Source organism: Medicago truncatula, chromosome 8, assembly GCF_003473485.1.
Source record: "Medicago truncatula cultivar Jemalong A17 chromosome 8, MtrunA17r5.0-ANR, whole genome shotgun sequence".
NCBI classification, from domain to species: Eukaryota; Viridiplantae; Streptophyta; class Magnoliopsida; order Fabales; family Fabaceae; genus Medicago; species Medicago truncatula.
Window position 1 is genome coordinate 30,901,456 of NC_053049.1, and position 16,372 is coordinate 30,917,827.

Below are 16,372 nucleotides of genomic sequence, written 5' to 3' on the forward strand. Positions count from 1 at the left end.
AATGAAAAAGCTACAGTGAACACTCTCAAACGTACGTTTATGGGTTCCAAACGCAGAACCAAACAGACGCTTAGAAACTAAACTATTTCTCATGTAAGGCGATGATGATACTGATATTTGATATTATTTTCTTGGACGTAATAGACTAATAGTATAGTACTGCTATATGATTCTTTCAGCCTACTATTAATCAATTTTATTCTCACCAACATATAAATTCTTTCATACTTTTGCTCTTTAGTTTGTTGGCACTGTTTTGTAACTTTATGTAATTTGCTGACAATGTCTGCTTTAATATGTAATATTTGGCATATGATAAATTAACATTGGTAATTTGGGAAGTTTAGCACTGGTTGGTATTTTTTGGTGTAATTTTTTAATTAAAATATTTAATTAACTAGGCTGGCCCGAAAGCCCGTAGCCCGCAAAGGGCCGGGCTTGGACAAATATTTTTAAGCCCGTTTATCTTCCGGACCTTTTTGGCCCGGCCCGCCAAAGTCCGAGCCTGACGTTGACTGGGTAGCCCGTTTTGACAGCTCTACCCCTAGCTGCAATAAACTATCGCAGGCTCCCCTACAGTTAACTACAATTGGCTTTGTTGCACTTAAGTGAAATTCCTGGTAGAGAGTCAATTGTGATTTTACGCACTTCAGTCGAAAACTCAAAATAAATCGAGGCTTATTTGGAATGCTACAAAACTTTATAGATCCTCTATATGTATTTTTATAGAGGTGTCTGCAAAAAAGCAGTTCAAAATTCGATTTCTAAGTCGATGTTTTGATGTTTTGATTTCTTGAGTTTTTGACGCATTAAAAATTCATATTCAATCTGTCCGTTGCCGAAAAACTCTAATTTTTTGTGGGAATTATTTTTCTTTGTCCTTAACATATATGCAAAAATTAATAAAAATTCAACCTTTATGTAACTTTTCCAAATGCGCAATTCGAAAAATAATTGTAATTTTACGCGTTTTGGTAAAAAAAATCAAAATAAATTGAGTCTTAGTCAAAATACTACGTAGATTTGCATATCCTCTATATGTATTTTTATAGAGGTGTCTGCAAAAAAAAAAAAAAAAAAAAAACCAGCTCAATATTCGATTTCTAGATTTATATTTTGATCTCTTAAATTTTATGCACGTCAAAAATTCATATTTAATCCGTCCCTTGTCGCAAATTCAAACTTTTTGTGGGTTTTTTTTTATCCTAAACATGTGTGCAAAAAGTCGTGAAAAAGTTCAAACTCTAGGTCACTTTTCCGAACACGTACTTGGAAAAAATTGTGATTTTGCATTGTTCGGTCGAAAAATCAAAATAAATCGAGACTTAGTCGTAATGCTACAAAACTTTACAGACACCTCTATAAAAATACATATAGAGGATTTGCAAATTTACTTGGTATTTTGACTAAGACTCAATTTATTTTTATTATATTACCGAAACGTGTAAAATCGCAATTATTTTCTCAACTGCGCATCCGAAAAAGTTACATAAAGGTCGAATTTTTTGCACCCATGTTAAGGACATAAAAAAATATTTCACACAAAAAATTAGAATTTTGCGACAAAGTATGGATTAAATATGAATTTTTAATGTGTCAAAACCTCAAGAAACCAAAACATCGACTTAGAAATTGAATTTTGAGCTGGTTTTTTGCAGAGACCTCTATATAATACATATAGAATATCTGTAAAGTTTCGTAGCATTTCAAATAAGTCTCGATTTTTTTGTTTTTTGACTGAAATGCGCAAAATCACAATTAATGCTCTGTCAGAAATCGAATTTAAGTGCAGCTGAGTCGCAGTAGTTAACTTCAGCCGAAAAGACTGAACGACAGTTAACTTCTGTCGGAGGCAAAAATGTATTTTCCATGTGTTTTTTGGAAGAAAAAAAAACACAAAAGCAATTCTCATATATGATTAGTGTTGGTCTCGAAGCTTATGGACACATCTATCAAAGCAATTCTCATAGTGTTGGAGTATATCTGAACATAAGGCAATTTTACCAAAGAGAATTGATTTGATTTTGCTTTGATACGCTGTTTTCACATACGGAAGCCAAAAGTAATGCTCCAAGAGATTCCAGTCCACAAATTAATCACATGCCAAAATCACATTGGCCTTAATGGAAAATAAAATCAATTACAAAATGTTTCCATTTAAACTTTACAAACCATATAGCATACGTGTCCTTTGATATGCCGTTTTCACATTCTGAAAGTAATTTGCTCGAGAAGATTCGATCCACAGAATTAATATAGGGTCAAAATTACATTGTCCTTAATGGAAAAAAAATCAAATTTTTTTAATTTTTTTCTATTTAAACATTACAAAGCATATTTCCTTAATCTACTATAAATATCCTATCTGCCACATACAATAGACTCATAAAAATTGTTCACATTTGGTTCTCAAGTGAGGTAGAATATTTTCCAATGGCAATTTCACCAGAGTTGGAGCATCCCAGGAAGGCTTTTGGATTGGCAGCTAAGGACTCATCTGGAGTTCTCTCTCCCTTCATCTTCTCAAGAAGGTTCCATTTTTTATTTTAGCTAGGGTTTATTTTGGGTGACAAAACAAAGTTAAAAAATTATGTTGTACTTGTAGTAGTTCCATGCTCTTTTTTTTTTCTTTTATATTATAAACTGTAACGGCGAAACTTACACACACTACGGAAGTAAAAGTGGAGAATTGTAAATTCAAATTTCAACTTCAGCATATTTGAAGATATTTGGAAAAAGGGATATTTTTTTTCTTACAAATGAGTCTATTAATATTTGGAGGTATTGTACATGATAACTTGTTAGGAGTGATGATATGTAATATAGATATTAATTTAATTGGCATTATATTTATTAAATTGAATCATGTACGTGCAGGGAAACTGGAGAGAAAGATGTAAGATTCAAAGTGCTATTTTGTGGTATATGTCACTCAGATCTTCACATGTTGAAGAATGAATGGGGTAATTCTGTTTACCCCGTAGTGCCTGGGTATGTTATGTTTCTTCTTTCTCAAATAATAATAACATATTCCATTATCTACATTTTTTTTAACGGAACTAATTAAGTACTGTTAAACAGTTAATTTTGTGCAACTTTTAAAATATAAACCATTGTCAATTGTTATTGGGTTATTTTCAAATAATCTAATTTGCTTAAATTTGATAATGAAATCATGTGTTAAAATTATGTGAGATATATTAAAATAAAAAGAATAATTTATTTGTGGTTTTCTAAAAATTTAATATCAATAATGTTTGAGAAGAGATTAAGCATATTTTCAAATGAGCACTGAAATCGGTAAAATTACGATGTCACCGTAGTTTTGTTGAAGCTGCATAGTGTAGCTTCTCCGAAAGTCACGGTGGTTCGTCCTAATTCTATCATTCTCGCCGTAACTCTAAACATACACTAAATAAATGAATAATACGTAATTGTTCTTTTTCAATTTGATTGTCCTATTTTTTATAGACTGATCAGGGTCGGTCTAACAGATTAAGAGGCCTAAAGTAAAAAAAATTATGTGGCCTTTTTTTTTTTGTTACAATTTTTTGTGACCTTAAAAAATATATTTTTTTTAACAGAATATTTATATAAAATCAATTTTGTGGAGACCAAAATTTAAATTCATTACCAAGAGTAATTGAGGCCTTCTTGGTAACCAGTTAAGTTATGTAAATGTCTTAAATTTATCTATCATATATTATATTTATAACCAAATTAATTTTTTAAAGGCTTTTTTTTTTCATCCAAAATTTTGAGGCCTAAAGCCCTTGCTTGGGTTGCTTGGCCCTTAGGTCGGCCCTGAGGCTGATCCAGTGGAAGTTATGTTTTTGTTCATTTAACAAAAAACTTTTGTAAGTGTCTGAGCAAAATAGTAACAAGAATACACTGAATTCTAATTTGACAAAAAAAAAATGTAGGCACGAGATTGTAGGTGAAGTAACAGAGGTGGGAGACAAGGTACAAAAATTCAAAGTTGGAGACAAGGTAGGTGTTGGGTGCATGGTTCAATCCTGCCACTCATGCCAAAATTGCAACGAAAGTCTCGAAAATTACTGTCCAAAAGTGATTCTCACATACGGTTCCAAGAATCTTGATGGCACCATCACATATGGAGGCTACTCCGACACAATGGTCACCGACGAAAGCTTTGTGATCAGCATTCCAAATAGCCTACCTCTTGATGCTGCAGCTCCTCTCCTCTGCGCCGGGATCACGGTGTATAGCCCTTTGAAATATTTTGGACTTGATAAACCTAACTTGCAATTAGGTGTGGTTGGTCTTGGTGGACTTGGTCATATGGCTGTGAAATTTGCCAAAGCTTTTGGTGCTAAGGTAACAGTGATTAGCACTTCTCCTAACAAAAAGAAGGAAGCTATTGAACTTCTTGGAGCTGACTCATTTGTGGTTAGCAGTGAACAAGATCAAATGCAGGTATGTATCTACTATATTAGAGTAATTATGATCAATTTTTCAATTCTTTTTAGGCTTAATTATCCTATTCTCATAGAAACGGACCTTGATAATCGACCGAAATTTGAACTCAAGTTCAATTAAGATAGAATTAACTCCAATCACTCGAGTTCGGTTGTTACATGATTACTAGATCCCTCTAAAGACTAACGAAATAAATAAAAAATTTACATGAAGGTGACCATACATTTATTTTTATTAGCTTGAAACCAAACACATTTATAATGTCTCCTTCTTTTTATTTAGGCTGCAACGGGCACCTTGGATGGTATCATTGACACAGTTTCTGCCGTCCATCCTTTGTTACCTTTGATTGGTCTTTTGAAATCTCATGGAAAACTTGTTATGGTTGGTGCACCTGAGAAGCCTCTGGAGCTACCAGTATTTCCTTTACTTATGGGTAAGCTCATGCAAAATAATACATTTTTTTTTATAAAGTACACTTGTCATTGAGCCTATGTTTGGTGTCATATGTCAGAATAACAACGATCCACCATGATTTTTCAAAAGCTACACTTTATAGCATTCGGTCGTTGCGATTCTGACATACCAGTGCAAGATTGACAGTATGAATCACAAATATAATGTTATGTTTGTAGGGAGAAAGATAATAGGAGGGAGCCTGATCGGAGGAATTAAGGAGACACAAGAAATGATAGATTTTGCTGCTAAACATGACGTGAAACCTGAAATTGAAGTTGTTTCAGCTGATTATGTGAACACTGCATTGGAGCGTCTGCTTAAAGCAGATGTCAAATATCGATTTGTTATTGATATTGGGAATACATTGAAGAGCTCTTAATTTTTAATTTTGCTTGGTCCATCTTTTGAGAGGAATTTTGCATGGTTCATTTTTTTCACAAATAAATGTAGTTGCTTATTGGCTTTGAGTTTGCTCATGGTAGTCTCATATTATGAGAAATTTCAGCAAAGTATGTTCCCATTTTATGTCATTTAGCATATCAATAAAGTATTATTTTGTTCCTCACCAAAAAAAAAAAAAAAACCTCACCAAAAAAAAAAGTATTATTTTGCTTTCATGTTGCTATATTTTAACTGTCTTGTTATTGAGTGTAAAAACTATATTGCATTAATTACACATATTTTCATAATAAATTATCATTTAAAGATCTTAAAAAATCTCAAAGAGGTAGTATTAGTTAACAGTTTCCTATCTTTAATAAATATCATTCCTTGGGTTCTTTTTTATTTTTATTTTTATAAGAATAGGTTACGAAAATCACATGCATTAAAAAAAGTTGTTGGCGTAGTAAATTTGTCCAAAAAGTGTATGATTATTACTAAACTATCTTTTATATATAAATATAAAGTAAATCATCAACTTGGTCCCTGAATTTGCACTGATCGGCCAAAATCGTCCCTCAAAAATAGTCCCTGAATTTGTAAAATGTCCGTCAATTTTGTCCCTCCGTCCAAATAGAGGGTTAACGGTGCTGACGTGGTCGTTAACCTCTCACATGTCAGATGTCACGTAAGCAGGGACTAAGTTGGCTGATAATGACCTAAATTCAAGGACTAAGTTGATTGAATTTCAGGAAATTGCTCTTCTTCCCCAAAGGCTCTCTTCCTTCTCCAACGGCTAATTTGTCCCCAAATATATAAAATTGGAACCCTAATTTTACAATGTGTAATCTACACTCCAAAATCTCCAAATTTTCTTCCAATAATTAAGGGTCACGTTCTTCCCCAAATCAAAAAATTGCAAACCGTATTTTTTTTTAATTGAATCTGAAAACCAAAATCTACAAAATTCATTCAAGCAAATCTGTTGAAATTGAATCTAAAATGATGGGGGTGGTCATATGGGCAAAAAGAGCTACCAAAGTCAAGTTTCATCTTCATCCTCCATGTTTAATGGTGATGTGAGAGTGCTTGAATGTTGTGTGGGTTGATGAAGCTGAAGAACTAGGTTACTTTAAAAACAATGGAATTTGTGCTGCTCATGGAAGAAAGACAAGAATGATGGAGAAGGTTCAGTCCATGCTTAAGGCTAAGGAAAGTGGCAATGACGAGGTTTGGAGGGCAAGGTTGATGGGCAAAGTTGATTGTATAAGAAGTGAGCTGAGGGTGATTAAGTTTATGATAGTTATAATCTGCTTGTTTGAGTTTTGCAACATGTTAATGTATATTTCTAAGGTTGTGTAGAGTTGTAATGATTTTACCATGAAAAGAGGTTGAAGATGAATGAAATGTTGCGTATGTTATAATTTACCATCAGATTAGTCCCTGAATTATTTGTGTTACTATCAAATCGATCCCTGAATTATTTTAAAAACCATAAAAAAAGTCCCTGATTTATATTAACAGAAATCAAGTTGATCCTTGAGGCATAAATTTGCAGAACAACATAAAAAAGGCAGTAGATACCAATCAAAATGGTAATAAGTCATAACTAAATGATAAAAACATGAAAACGAAAATCATAAAAATGAAAGAAAAAAAAAGGCGAAAATGAACGGAGAAAAAGGAGAAGAAGATGAATGAAGTTACCTTCAAAACAGACGAAATCTTCTTTCAAAAATGCAAGCTTGATCGCCGGAGAGGATGATGATCTTGGAGAAGTGAAAATGGAGGGAAGAAGAATAGATAGGGACTTAGTTGATGTGTTCTGTATGAAATATGAGGATGTATGGTAATGGGAAACATAGGGGTAAAAAAGGAATTGCAGAAAATTGAAGTTAAAAAAGTGAAAACTAAAATTTTTCGTATTTTCCATCAATTTAGTCCATGTACACGTGGCTTCCTTTTTCCCACGTGTACAAGCCAACACAACAAACTAACGAACCTTTTGGACGGAGGGACGAAATCGATGGACGTCAAACAAATTCAGGGACTATTTTGATATTTCGTTAAATTGAGGGACGAATTTGGCCGATCCTTGAAAATTCAGGGACGAAATTGATGGTAAATATATTTAATGTTACTTTTTTTTTATTTCAATATAAATTGATAGTATTAATAAGTGGTGTATTTAAAAAAAGAATAATAAATGCATCTAAACATTTATAAGAAGTCTTATTGTTAGGGACAAATATATTTTTTTGAAAATGATCTATAATTAAGGATGGATAGAGTGATATTTTAATTTAGGTAAATGACCAATTTAGTCCTTGAGTTTACACCCTCACTGTCAATTTGGTCAATTTGTATTTTTGTTACCCAACTATTGTTAAGCAAGTGACAAAGCAGGGTGTAGTATAGAGGGGCCATCCCCGTAGCATTGATTGATAATGGAGGAGCAGTGTACTGCAGCCCAAAAAAGATCACTATTGCAGTTAATTAACTAAAGTTAATGATGTGAGGTAAATTTTTTGTTTTTTGGGTTTGTTCATAGTAATAAATTAGAAAGGTGAAATTAATATTTTGTTCAAAAAGGGACGTTTCAAGGAGAGAACTAGACAAGGTGTGCTGGTGTTGGCAGTGTACAGAGCATCGATGATCCAGTGCTGTTGTGTTAATGCTGTTTTGTTCCTTTTACATGTAACAAAACAACTTCTTCCATCTTCTATAGGTGAGAAATGATATTTGTACAATCAAATTTTGATAACTTTGGAGATAATCCTCTCTCTTATACTCACATGTGTTTTTATTCTCCCTCTTCTTCTTTCTCTCTCTTTTCTTTTTATTCAATAAAAAGAGAGGATAAATGGTTGTCTCAAAAGTTGTTTAAAATGAGTTGTACAAATATCACTCCTCTCTATAGGTTTGAACTCCTATAGGTTTGGACTTGGTAGTTCTACTTGTACCCTATAAATTGTTTTTATTTTGTTTTGTTATACAGACGAAATTGATAAACATCTAGAATTCATACACATAAATACCATATTTTGGGTTTGAACTCATACGAAGATGTCCATCATATCATAATCATAATAATGTAAATTTTATTAGTTGAAGTAGATCTTATAGTAACGAATACATTCTATTGATACAATAAATGTTTAATAAAAAAATGCTAGAGAGACTCTCTTTCTAACGCTCTTTTGCTCCTACTTTCTAATTTAGTGAAATCTATGTGAGTCCCATACTTTGAAAATGGATCTCACATAACATGGTGAGACCTAGTGTTATAAAGAGTATTAGAAAAAAAAAAAGTGTTTTTAACATTTCTCATGTTAAAAACATCGTAGCTTAGATGCTTTATTTTATTTTTTTAATGAAGTTTGTATCAAATACCTCTCCGATCAACTACGAATGACCATTTCTATAAAGGAAATTATTTCAAAATAAATAAAATTTTAAATACTCCATACAAAATTAATATTACTTACATCATTAAAAAATAAACTTAGTACAAAATACAAATATCATGTTATTTGTTGCAGCATTTGAGTTCCTTTATTTATTTATTTTTTTGAGGGAGGGAAGAGTTCCTTTATTAAATTTATATGGTTTCCTCTTAACATGATATTTGCACTCAAGTTTATAACATAACAAAAATGATATTCGCAAAATCTGGTTCCTTGAATTTAACAAAAATACTCCCTCCGTGTCAAAATATAAGCAAAATTCATTTTTTAGGTTCATTTATTTAATGATATATGTGGTTCATTATGAATGAACCACATATATCATTAAATGAATGAACCTAAAAAATGAATTTTGCTTATATTTTGACACAGAAGGAGTATAACATAACTTAAAATTTTGTTCCCACATAAAAATGATAATTTCAAATAATAAAGTTAGAGCATGATATTTTGGTCCACTTTTTTTTGAAAGTGCTTGTGATTTAAGAATTTGCCAAATAAATACAAACAAAAGTGTCAAAATCCACGTATGTATATGTAACTTAAAAGAGAAAGAAAGGGCATGCGTACTGTTTAGAGAAGTTTGTTAGACCATGTCCCAACTCTAAAGAGAAAGCTACGTTACTAGTTACGCAAAACAATGTCTTAACTCAGTTAACAAGGACATGTAAGGTCTGAGGTTCGAATCCAGACACCACAAAAAAATAAATTTACGCAAATCAATTGTTTGTGCTCATCAAATCAATTTCCAATATATCTCTTTTATTCTTATGAATAATGTTAATAAAACATCTGATATATATTTTTCAACACACTATTTTCCTCTATATTATCCAACATTTTATATTTTAAAGTAAAATAAGCTTCATTCAAAATGCTAAAATAAAGACTCTACAATTAAATTGGTCATGAGTTGAGAGATCCATATATCATTCACATTTTGAGATCAACTGTTGATTAAAAAATACAAATACACATTAACGACCATATGTCTTTCAAAATTTAATAAGTAATTGTATCCTAACAGTGCAACTTGTTGTATGTTTGTCTTCTATTCATGTGTAGTTAATCAGTGCGTTAAGAATAGTGAAAGACATACAATCTTTAATATAATATTAAATACTTCAAATAAAAAAATAGAAATAAATATCTAATTTTGAAATCAATTTTTAAAAGTCATAAGAGTCAATAACTAAATATTAAAAAAAACATAATTTGTTGAGTAATTCAAATATCTTTGCTTGCAACTTTAACAACTAATTAAACTAATGTACAATGTTTGAGATCTATTTAAGAGATTGACACAATAAATATATATTTTTTAAAAAAGGTTAAGGGACCTCTACAACTTTTTTTTTATGGTGGTCGGAGTTTGAACTTTGGACTTTACATATATTATGCATTGTTGATATCAATTGAGCTAAGCTCACTAGGACAAGACCTCTACAGTTTGATAAAACTAAGGATTAACTCTAATTCTAAAATTAATATATTAATGGATAATTCTTTTTTTTTTTTTTGTTAAGTAGTCTAGCGGCTAGAGAAATTCATTTAAAGGTGAATATGTTAGGAGTTCGGAGTTCAAGCCCTAACTTCTCCATATATTATGTATTATCCCTTATCAAATGAGCTAATCTAGGAGACGGCCCAAGCTAATTCTACTCTTACATTGTACATCATAAAAAACTTGTATAGCAATTATATATCCCTCATTCATTTTTCTCGTTTTAGGTTCTCTTTGTCTCTCTCTCTTCTGTCACTTTTTGTCTCCATGCCTCTCATCCATATATATAAATTTGGCTTTCTTTTATGCATTAAGATCATATGAAAAAGACCTCTAAACCCACCTCATCACATCCTTTTAATAACAATCACAAGCATACTACAGTACCTATCAAGATTCATCTCAACAACACCTTTCTCTTCCTCTCCTCCACCACCACCATGCATCAAATCATATCATCATTCAACTACTCCTATCTTCCCTTTCCATAAAGAAAAACCATCTTTTTCTCTCTGAAAATTCATTCAATGGTGGCACCAAATCACAAAAACACACAAGATCATGAAAACCAACAAGGTTCTTCATCAGAAACCAAGATAACAGATCAACAAAAAGTTGTAATAAAATGTCCAAGATGTGATTCTCCAAACACAAAATTCTGTTACTACAACAACTACAGTCTCACTCAACCAAGACATTTCTGCAAAACATGCAGAAGATATTGGACAAATGGTGGATCGTTGCGTAACGTTCCGATTGGTGGTGGTTGTAGAAAGAAACAAAAACTCAAACACTCATCTACACCATCTCAAGCCATTAATAAGTACTCTACTTCACCTTCTCTTGATTTTCATCTTGGTTCTTTACCCTTACCTTTATCCTTACCTTTCTCTTCAAAACCATTTTACTATAACCAATTCTCTTCCATTGGTGGAGTTTCAAGTTCAAACACTTGTGTTTCTACTACAAGTGCTTCAAGTTTTCACCTTGATCCAAATGGTTTAAATTTATATCCTTTCTCTTCTTCAAATGGAGGTGGATTTATTAATGGTGGAAATGAAAATGCAGCAATTCAAGGAATGAACTTTATGAATGTGAGTACTAGTGCTAATAACACTAATTGCACTAGTCTTGCTTCTAGTATTGAATCATTGAGTTGTAGGAACCAAGATTTGCATTTGAAGCTTCAGCAGCAAAGATTAGCAACCTTGTTTGAAGATAATAACAGGAAAGAGAGTGGAACTGTTTTGCTTTCTCAGGTTAGCATTGAAAAGCCTCAACCTATTTTGTTTCAGAATCTTGAGATTTCAAAGGCTGAGATGTTTCAAGTTGGTGGTGGTGGTGATTCAAGAAAGGAAGGTGCAAGTGAATGGTTCTTTGGTATGAATTCTTATTCATCTGTGATGGCTCCTACAACAACTACTGATCTTAGTGTTTGCATTAATGGTGATCATGATCCAAATGGAAACAACAACTGGATTAATAATGGTGTTCATGCTTGGGGTGATGTGCAGCAGCAGCAACCATATACTGCTTTGCCCTAAAGAGGATTGGTTAAGTCTATGTCCGGAAGAGCGGTGAGTTTAACAAAATTACAGCGGTGTATCGTGATTCTGTTAAAGTTTTAAAGTGTAGCATTTGTCAAATCAGAATGGTTCACCGTGATTCTGACAATCCGAGGAAGAAGTTTATTTAATCTTGGGAGGAAAAGTGAAGAATGAAGGAATTAAATGCAAGGGAATAGTACTATATAATTGTCCAAATCTAAATTAAAACATCTTTTTATGAGTCTGTCTTGTTTATTTATTATGTTCAAAATCAACATATGTATGTAATAGAAGGGTCATTTTTTTTTTTTTTGAACAAGTAGAAGGGTCATTTTATATCATATCATTTTGTTGAAAAATTCAGCATGTGTAATATAATTGTCAAACTTCTCTTTTGTATTGATAAAAAAAAATAAAAAAAAAATTCTCTTTTGCATTGATAAATTTAAGCTTGATGCTAGTTAATATAATTGTCACAATTCTTTTAATTAATATATCTAATTGTTTCATATGTTTCTACCCTCCATTATTTTTTATATGCTATCCATTACTAGTAATGTGTATCAATCTAACATGGAAATTGAGAAAGTAATGATTTAGCTATGTAGCACCGATATTTCATATTGATGTCATGTCAGTACTATGTCAGTGCCCGACTCGGGCACATGTCTCGTTACATTCAAATATTTGTATTCTCATCCTTTGCTTATTATATATTAGATATTCTTCAATGGAAGAAAAATGTGGTGACTTGAAAAATGTACCAAACTGAATTAGAATCAGTTGATTAAATTCAGGTATTGATGATGATCTAATGAACTGGGAGTTTTGTCTTGACATGGCAATCTTAAGCCTCACAACTGAAAAAGGGGTCGGTGATAAGTTACTTATTCTCTTTTTGGGATCTGTAATGGAATTTTTGGACTGTTGTTAATTGAAACTGCTAGACTTCAATGTCACACCTTTGATAATTTTGTTTATATGTGTAATTTAATTTTGTTATTTATAAACAGAAGAATCAGAACACATAGCGTGTTCCTCTTTATGTATCAGAGAACTGAGTGATCTTCAGATATATACTGATTGATCAATGTAATGAACAAAACACAGCACAGTGTACCAATGTAGCAGTGACCGATCAAAGCCTGTAACATTGCTCTTTCTCTCTCAATCTTCCTATTTTCACTCTATCTTAGCAGTGTGGTGCAATTTGGTGTCTGTAAAGTTTAATGAATCACTGCCAACTTTTGAATAAGTTAAGAGAGAGAGAGAGAATACTTTCAGATTTTATTGTTACATTAATAGTAAATTAGCATTTTTCTCTTCGAAATTGTAAGAGTAAAACAATTTACACTTTTAACTCATCTATGATTATGTACTTTTATATGTGCATGTGTTACAGCAAACTGAGTAAGGGTTAGTATATATGATGGGCTTGATAAATTGAACAAGTCCAAAATTAACGATTGATTAATTAGTAACAAAATACAATAGTCAAGTTTACTATATTTCTTGCCAATGTGCTTGACTAATTGAGGCCACACATAATAACTCTTCACGATTACATTTACTAATGATCAAATCTATTACGGAACAATTTTAACCCTCACCAACAAAGCGATCTCTTGTGTCTAACCTAGTTTTGAACATGTTTTCTGTATATAATTCTACTTTTTTTTTATTTGTATAGCATAATATAAGTATATATAGTATATATAATACGTCATCGTGAGTTTAATTCAGTTGATAAAGATAATGCATAATATATGTAAGGTCTGGGGTTCAAACCCCGATCAGGGTTCAAACCCCAGGAAATATAATACAAGAGTATCAAAATCTTATGGTTAGGTTTAATTGTCATTTATTCCTTACTTTAACTAATAACTCTTAACTAACAACTATCGTGTAAAACTTATGGTGAATCTAATTCACATACAAATTAATAACTTGTGTAATGTGTCTTCTTGTCAAAAAAAAAAAACTTGTGTAATGTGTCTTGTAACAAAAAGAAAAAACTTGTGTCATGTGTCTCCAATATTTTTTTGAAGGAAGTAATGTGTCTCAAATATATTAATGTGTCTTTGCCCTTCAATATTTAATGCCTGCAACTATATAGCCTGTCATGTTATTAATTCCAACATTCCCTTACCTCATGATTTTGTAGGAAATTCCTATTGGTTGTAAATGTTTTATGCCTCTATCTCAATAAATAAATTTTGGGTACATTTATGACACTATTCTTAGTTATACAGTATTTTCTCTAAATTCATAGTATAAGGAATTAACAAGTTACTTCTTTTCCCATTTTTTTATTTACCAAGGTAGGAATTTTTTGTCCAAGTAAACCAATGAAATAATGTTATCCATCCCACACTAATTTTTTGTAGACGGATATAAAAACTATTTCATTTTTTTAGATAAACAAAGTATATTCAAATAAAAGAGTACAAGATATATATTCTAACTCAATTGATCAAAAAAATATATATTCTAACTAAAATACAACAAATGAGTTCATCTCATTTTAAGATAAACTTCTCACACACACAACCAAATTAACATACTAATCAGAAAAAGATCCTTCAATTCTGAATAATCTTTTTGTAACCATTTATAGGTTTAATGGCTTATGGGTCACGGTGAGATGTATTTTGGGGAAAAAGATGAGAAATGGTTGCATCAGAAATGAAAAATATGACACAAGGATGCGTGATTACCGTGATAGAATACTCACTTTTTGTTGAAATATACATATGAAGTGTCGTTTCATAACATACAAAGTGCAAGAAGCTCATGACATATGCATTAACTCTATTCTCCCATGATTCTTACCCCAAAACTTCTGTCCCCATCTTCCTTTTATCACTTTGATGATGAATAGATACCCACCACTAACTAACACCAAGCAATCATATGTATGACAAGAATCACAATCACCACAAAAATATAATATAATATAGTTTAACTTTATTAAAAAATAGGTATGAAGATGTTTGAACTTTGAAATAGATAATGTTGAATCTTTAGCTAATAAACATGAAAGTTAAGAGTGGAGTACAAGGTAAATAGGCAAAGTTGAGTCTTTAATTTAGTGAATAAAGTGAGAATGTTGATGAATTTTGGTAGCAATAACGTGTCTCTTTAAAATTTCGAGGCATTGTTATAGTTTGGAATACATGAATTAAGTTATATAGACATTATGGGTGTACGCAATGTGGTTTGGTTCGATTTTGAGGCTAAAAGTCATCGGAACCGCAAAATAAAAAAAAAACATGCAGTTTGATTTGGTTCGGTTAATTTTTAAAATAAAATCCGAAACAAACAAACCAAACCAACACGGTTTTTGTTGGATTGGTTGGTGCGGTTTTTTTAGACAATCCAATTATTTTGTTTTCATCATTAAAATCAAGTTAAAAGGGCAAAACACAGCATATTATCAACAATGCTTCTAACAATGTTTGAAATTTCATCCAACAATACAATTTTAAAAACGTGGAAAAAAAGTAATCGTATTTTTTAAGAAATGCAAAAGACTAAAATTTTATCATTATCTAAAAGTTCAAGTAGCACATAAAACCATTTTTGAAATAAAAAACAAAGAAGAAACTTAACAAAAGAAAGAATATGTCATTTTATAAAAGTTTTCATTGAGTTTTTATGAGTATTGATCTATGTTATATATATTTGATTAATTTTTTCTTATATTGCGGTTTGGTTTGGTTTGGTTCGGTTGGTTAAATAAAAACCGTAAACCAAACCAAACAATACGGTTGAGTAAAAAATTATTTAAATACATCTAAACCAAATATAGTTTTTTGCAGTCTCGGTTTAGATTGTTTGATTTACAGGTTTTGGATCGGTTCCGTTTTGAACACCCGTAATATATATCGTTGATTGATATAGATATCGTTTATGTAATAATGTTGCTATAGTTGCTTGATTTTTTTTTTTTTTGTGGGGTTGCTTGATGTTTTGTAATGTTTCTGTATTTTCAGTCAAATTAGAAGTTATTTATGCTAATAAACAATTTATTGTGAAATTTAAAATTAGTCCCAATATTTAATCTTCTCGCTTATTGGAAAATTAGTCTATGATAGTTTAATTATTTTGGACCAAATGGTCGTGGCAATGATGTGGCATCCATGTGTGGATGCATTTAACGTATGCGTAACTCATATTTTTTAGCGGAAAATTTTATAAATGGACTCAAATAAATGACATGTTACAAATTTAGGGACACGTAATCTTTTTTAGAAAATTTAGAGACTAAAATGATCGATATTTACAAGATTTAGGTAGTCTACACATCAAATAAAGAAGCCAAACATATATGTATGTGCAAAGTATAATGGTGTGTCATTCATGTGTGTGTTCTTGTTAAGGGCAAAGAGAAGAAGTATCAATGAACACTTGAGTCTGGCTGGGACATAGATGCATGTTAGAATCATGCATCATAACGCTTTCTTCTTCAGTTAGACAAAGACTCACTTTATTTCGTCATCTAAAAACAAGATCAATGCTTTCACCTCTCTGTCACTAAATTTGTCTTCTTCTACTTTTTTGGTTACTAGATT

General features: G+C 31.4%; 2 protein-coding genes across 2 annotated transcripts; both read left to right on the plus strand.

Annotated features, from left to right (window-relative positions):
• Positions 1–2,392: 2,392 nt before the first annotated feature.
• On the plus strand, positions 2,393–5,453 carry LOC11423701 (probable mannitol dehydrogenase). The gene is made up of 5 exons (XM_003628834.3): positions 2,393–2,531; positions 2,878–2,991; positions 3,924–4,437; positions 4,723–4,876; positions 5,076–5,453. The coding sequence occupies exons 1-5, from the start codon at positions 2,434–2,436 to the stop codon at positions 5,276–5,278; spliced, it is 1,083 nt and encodes a 360-aa protein (XP_003628882.1). The 5' UTR covers positions 2,393–2,433; the 3' UTR covers positions 5,279–5,453.
• Positions 5,454–10,502: 5,049 nt separating this feature from the next.
• Positions 10,503–12,157, plus strand: LOC11424611 (dof zinc finger protein DOF5.7). Its single transcript, XM_003628835.3, has one exon. The coding sequence runs from the start codon at positions 10,779–10,781 to the stop codon at positions 11,793–11,795; it is 1,017 nt and encodes a 338-aa protein (XP_003628883.1). The 5' UTR covers positions 10,503–10,778; the 3' UTR covers positions 11,796–12,157.
• Positions 12,158–16,372: the final 4,215 nt, after the last annotated feature.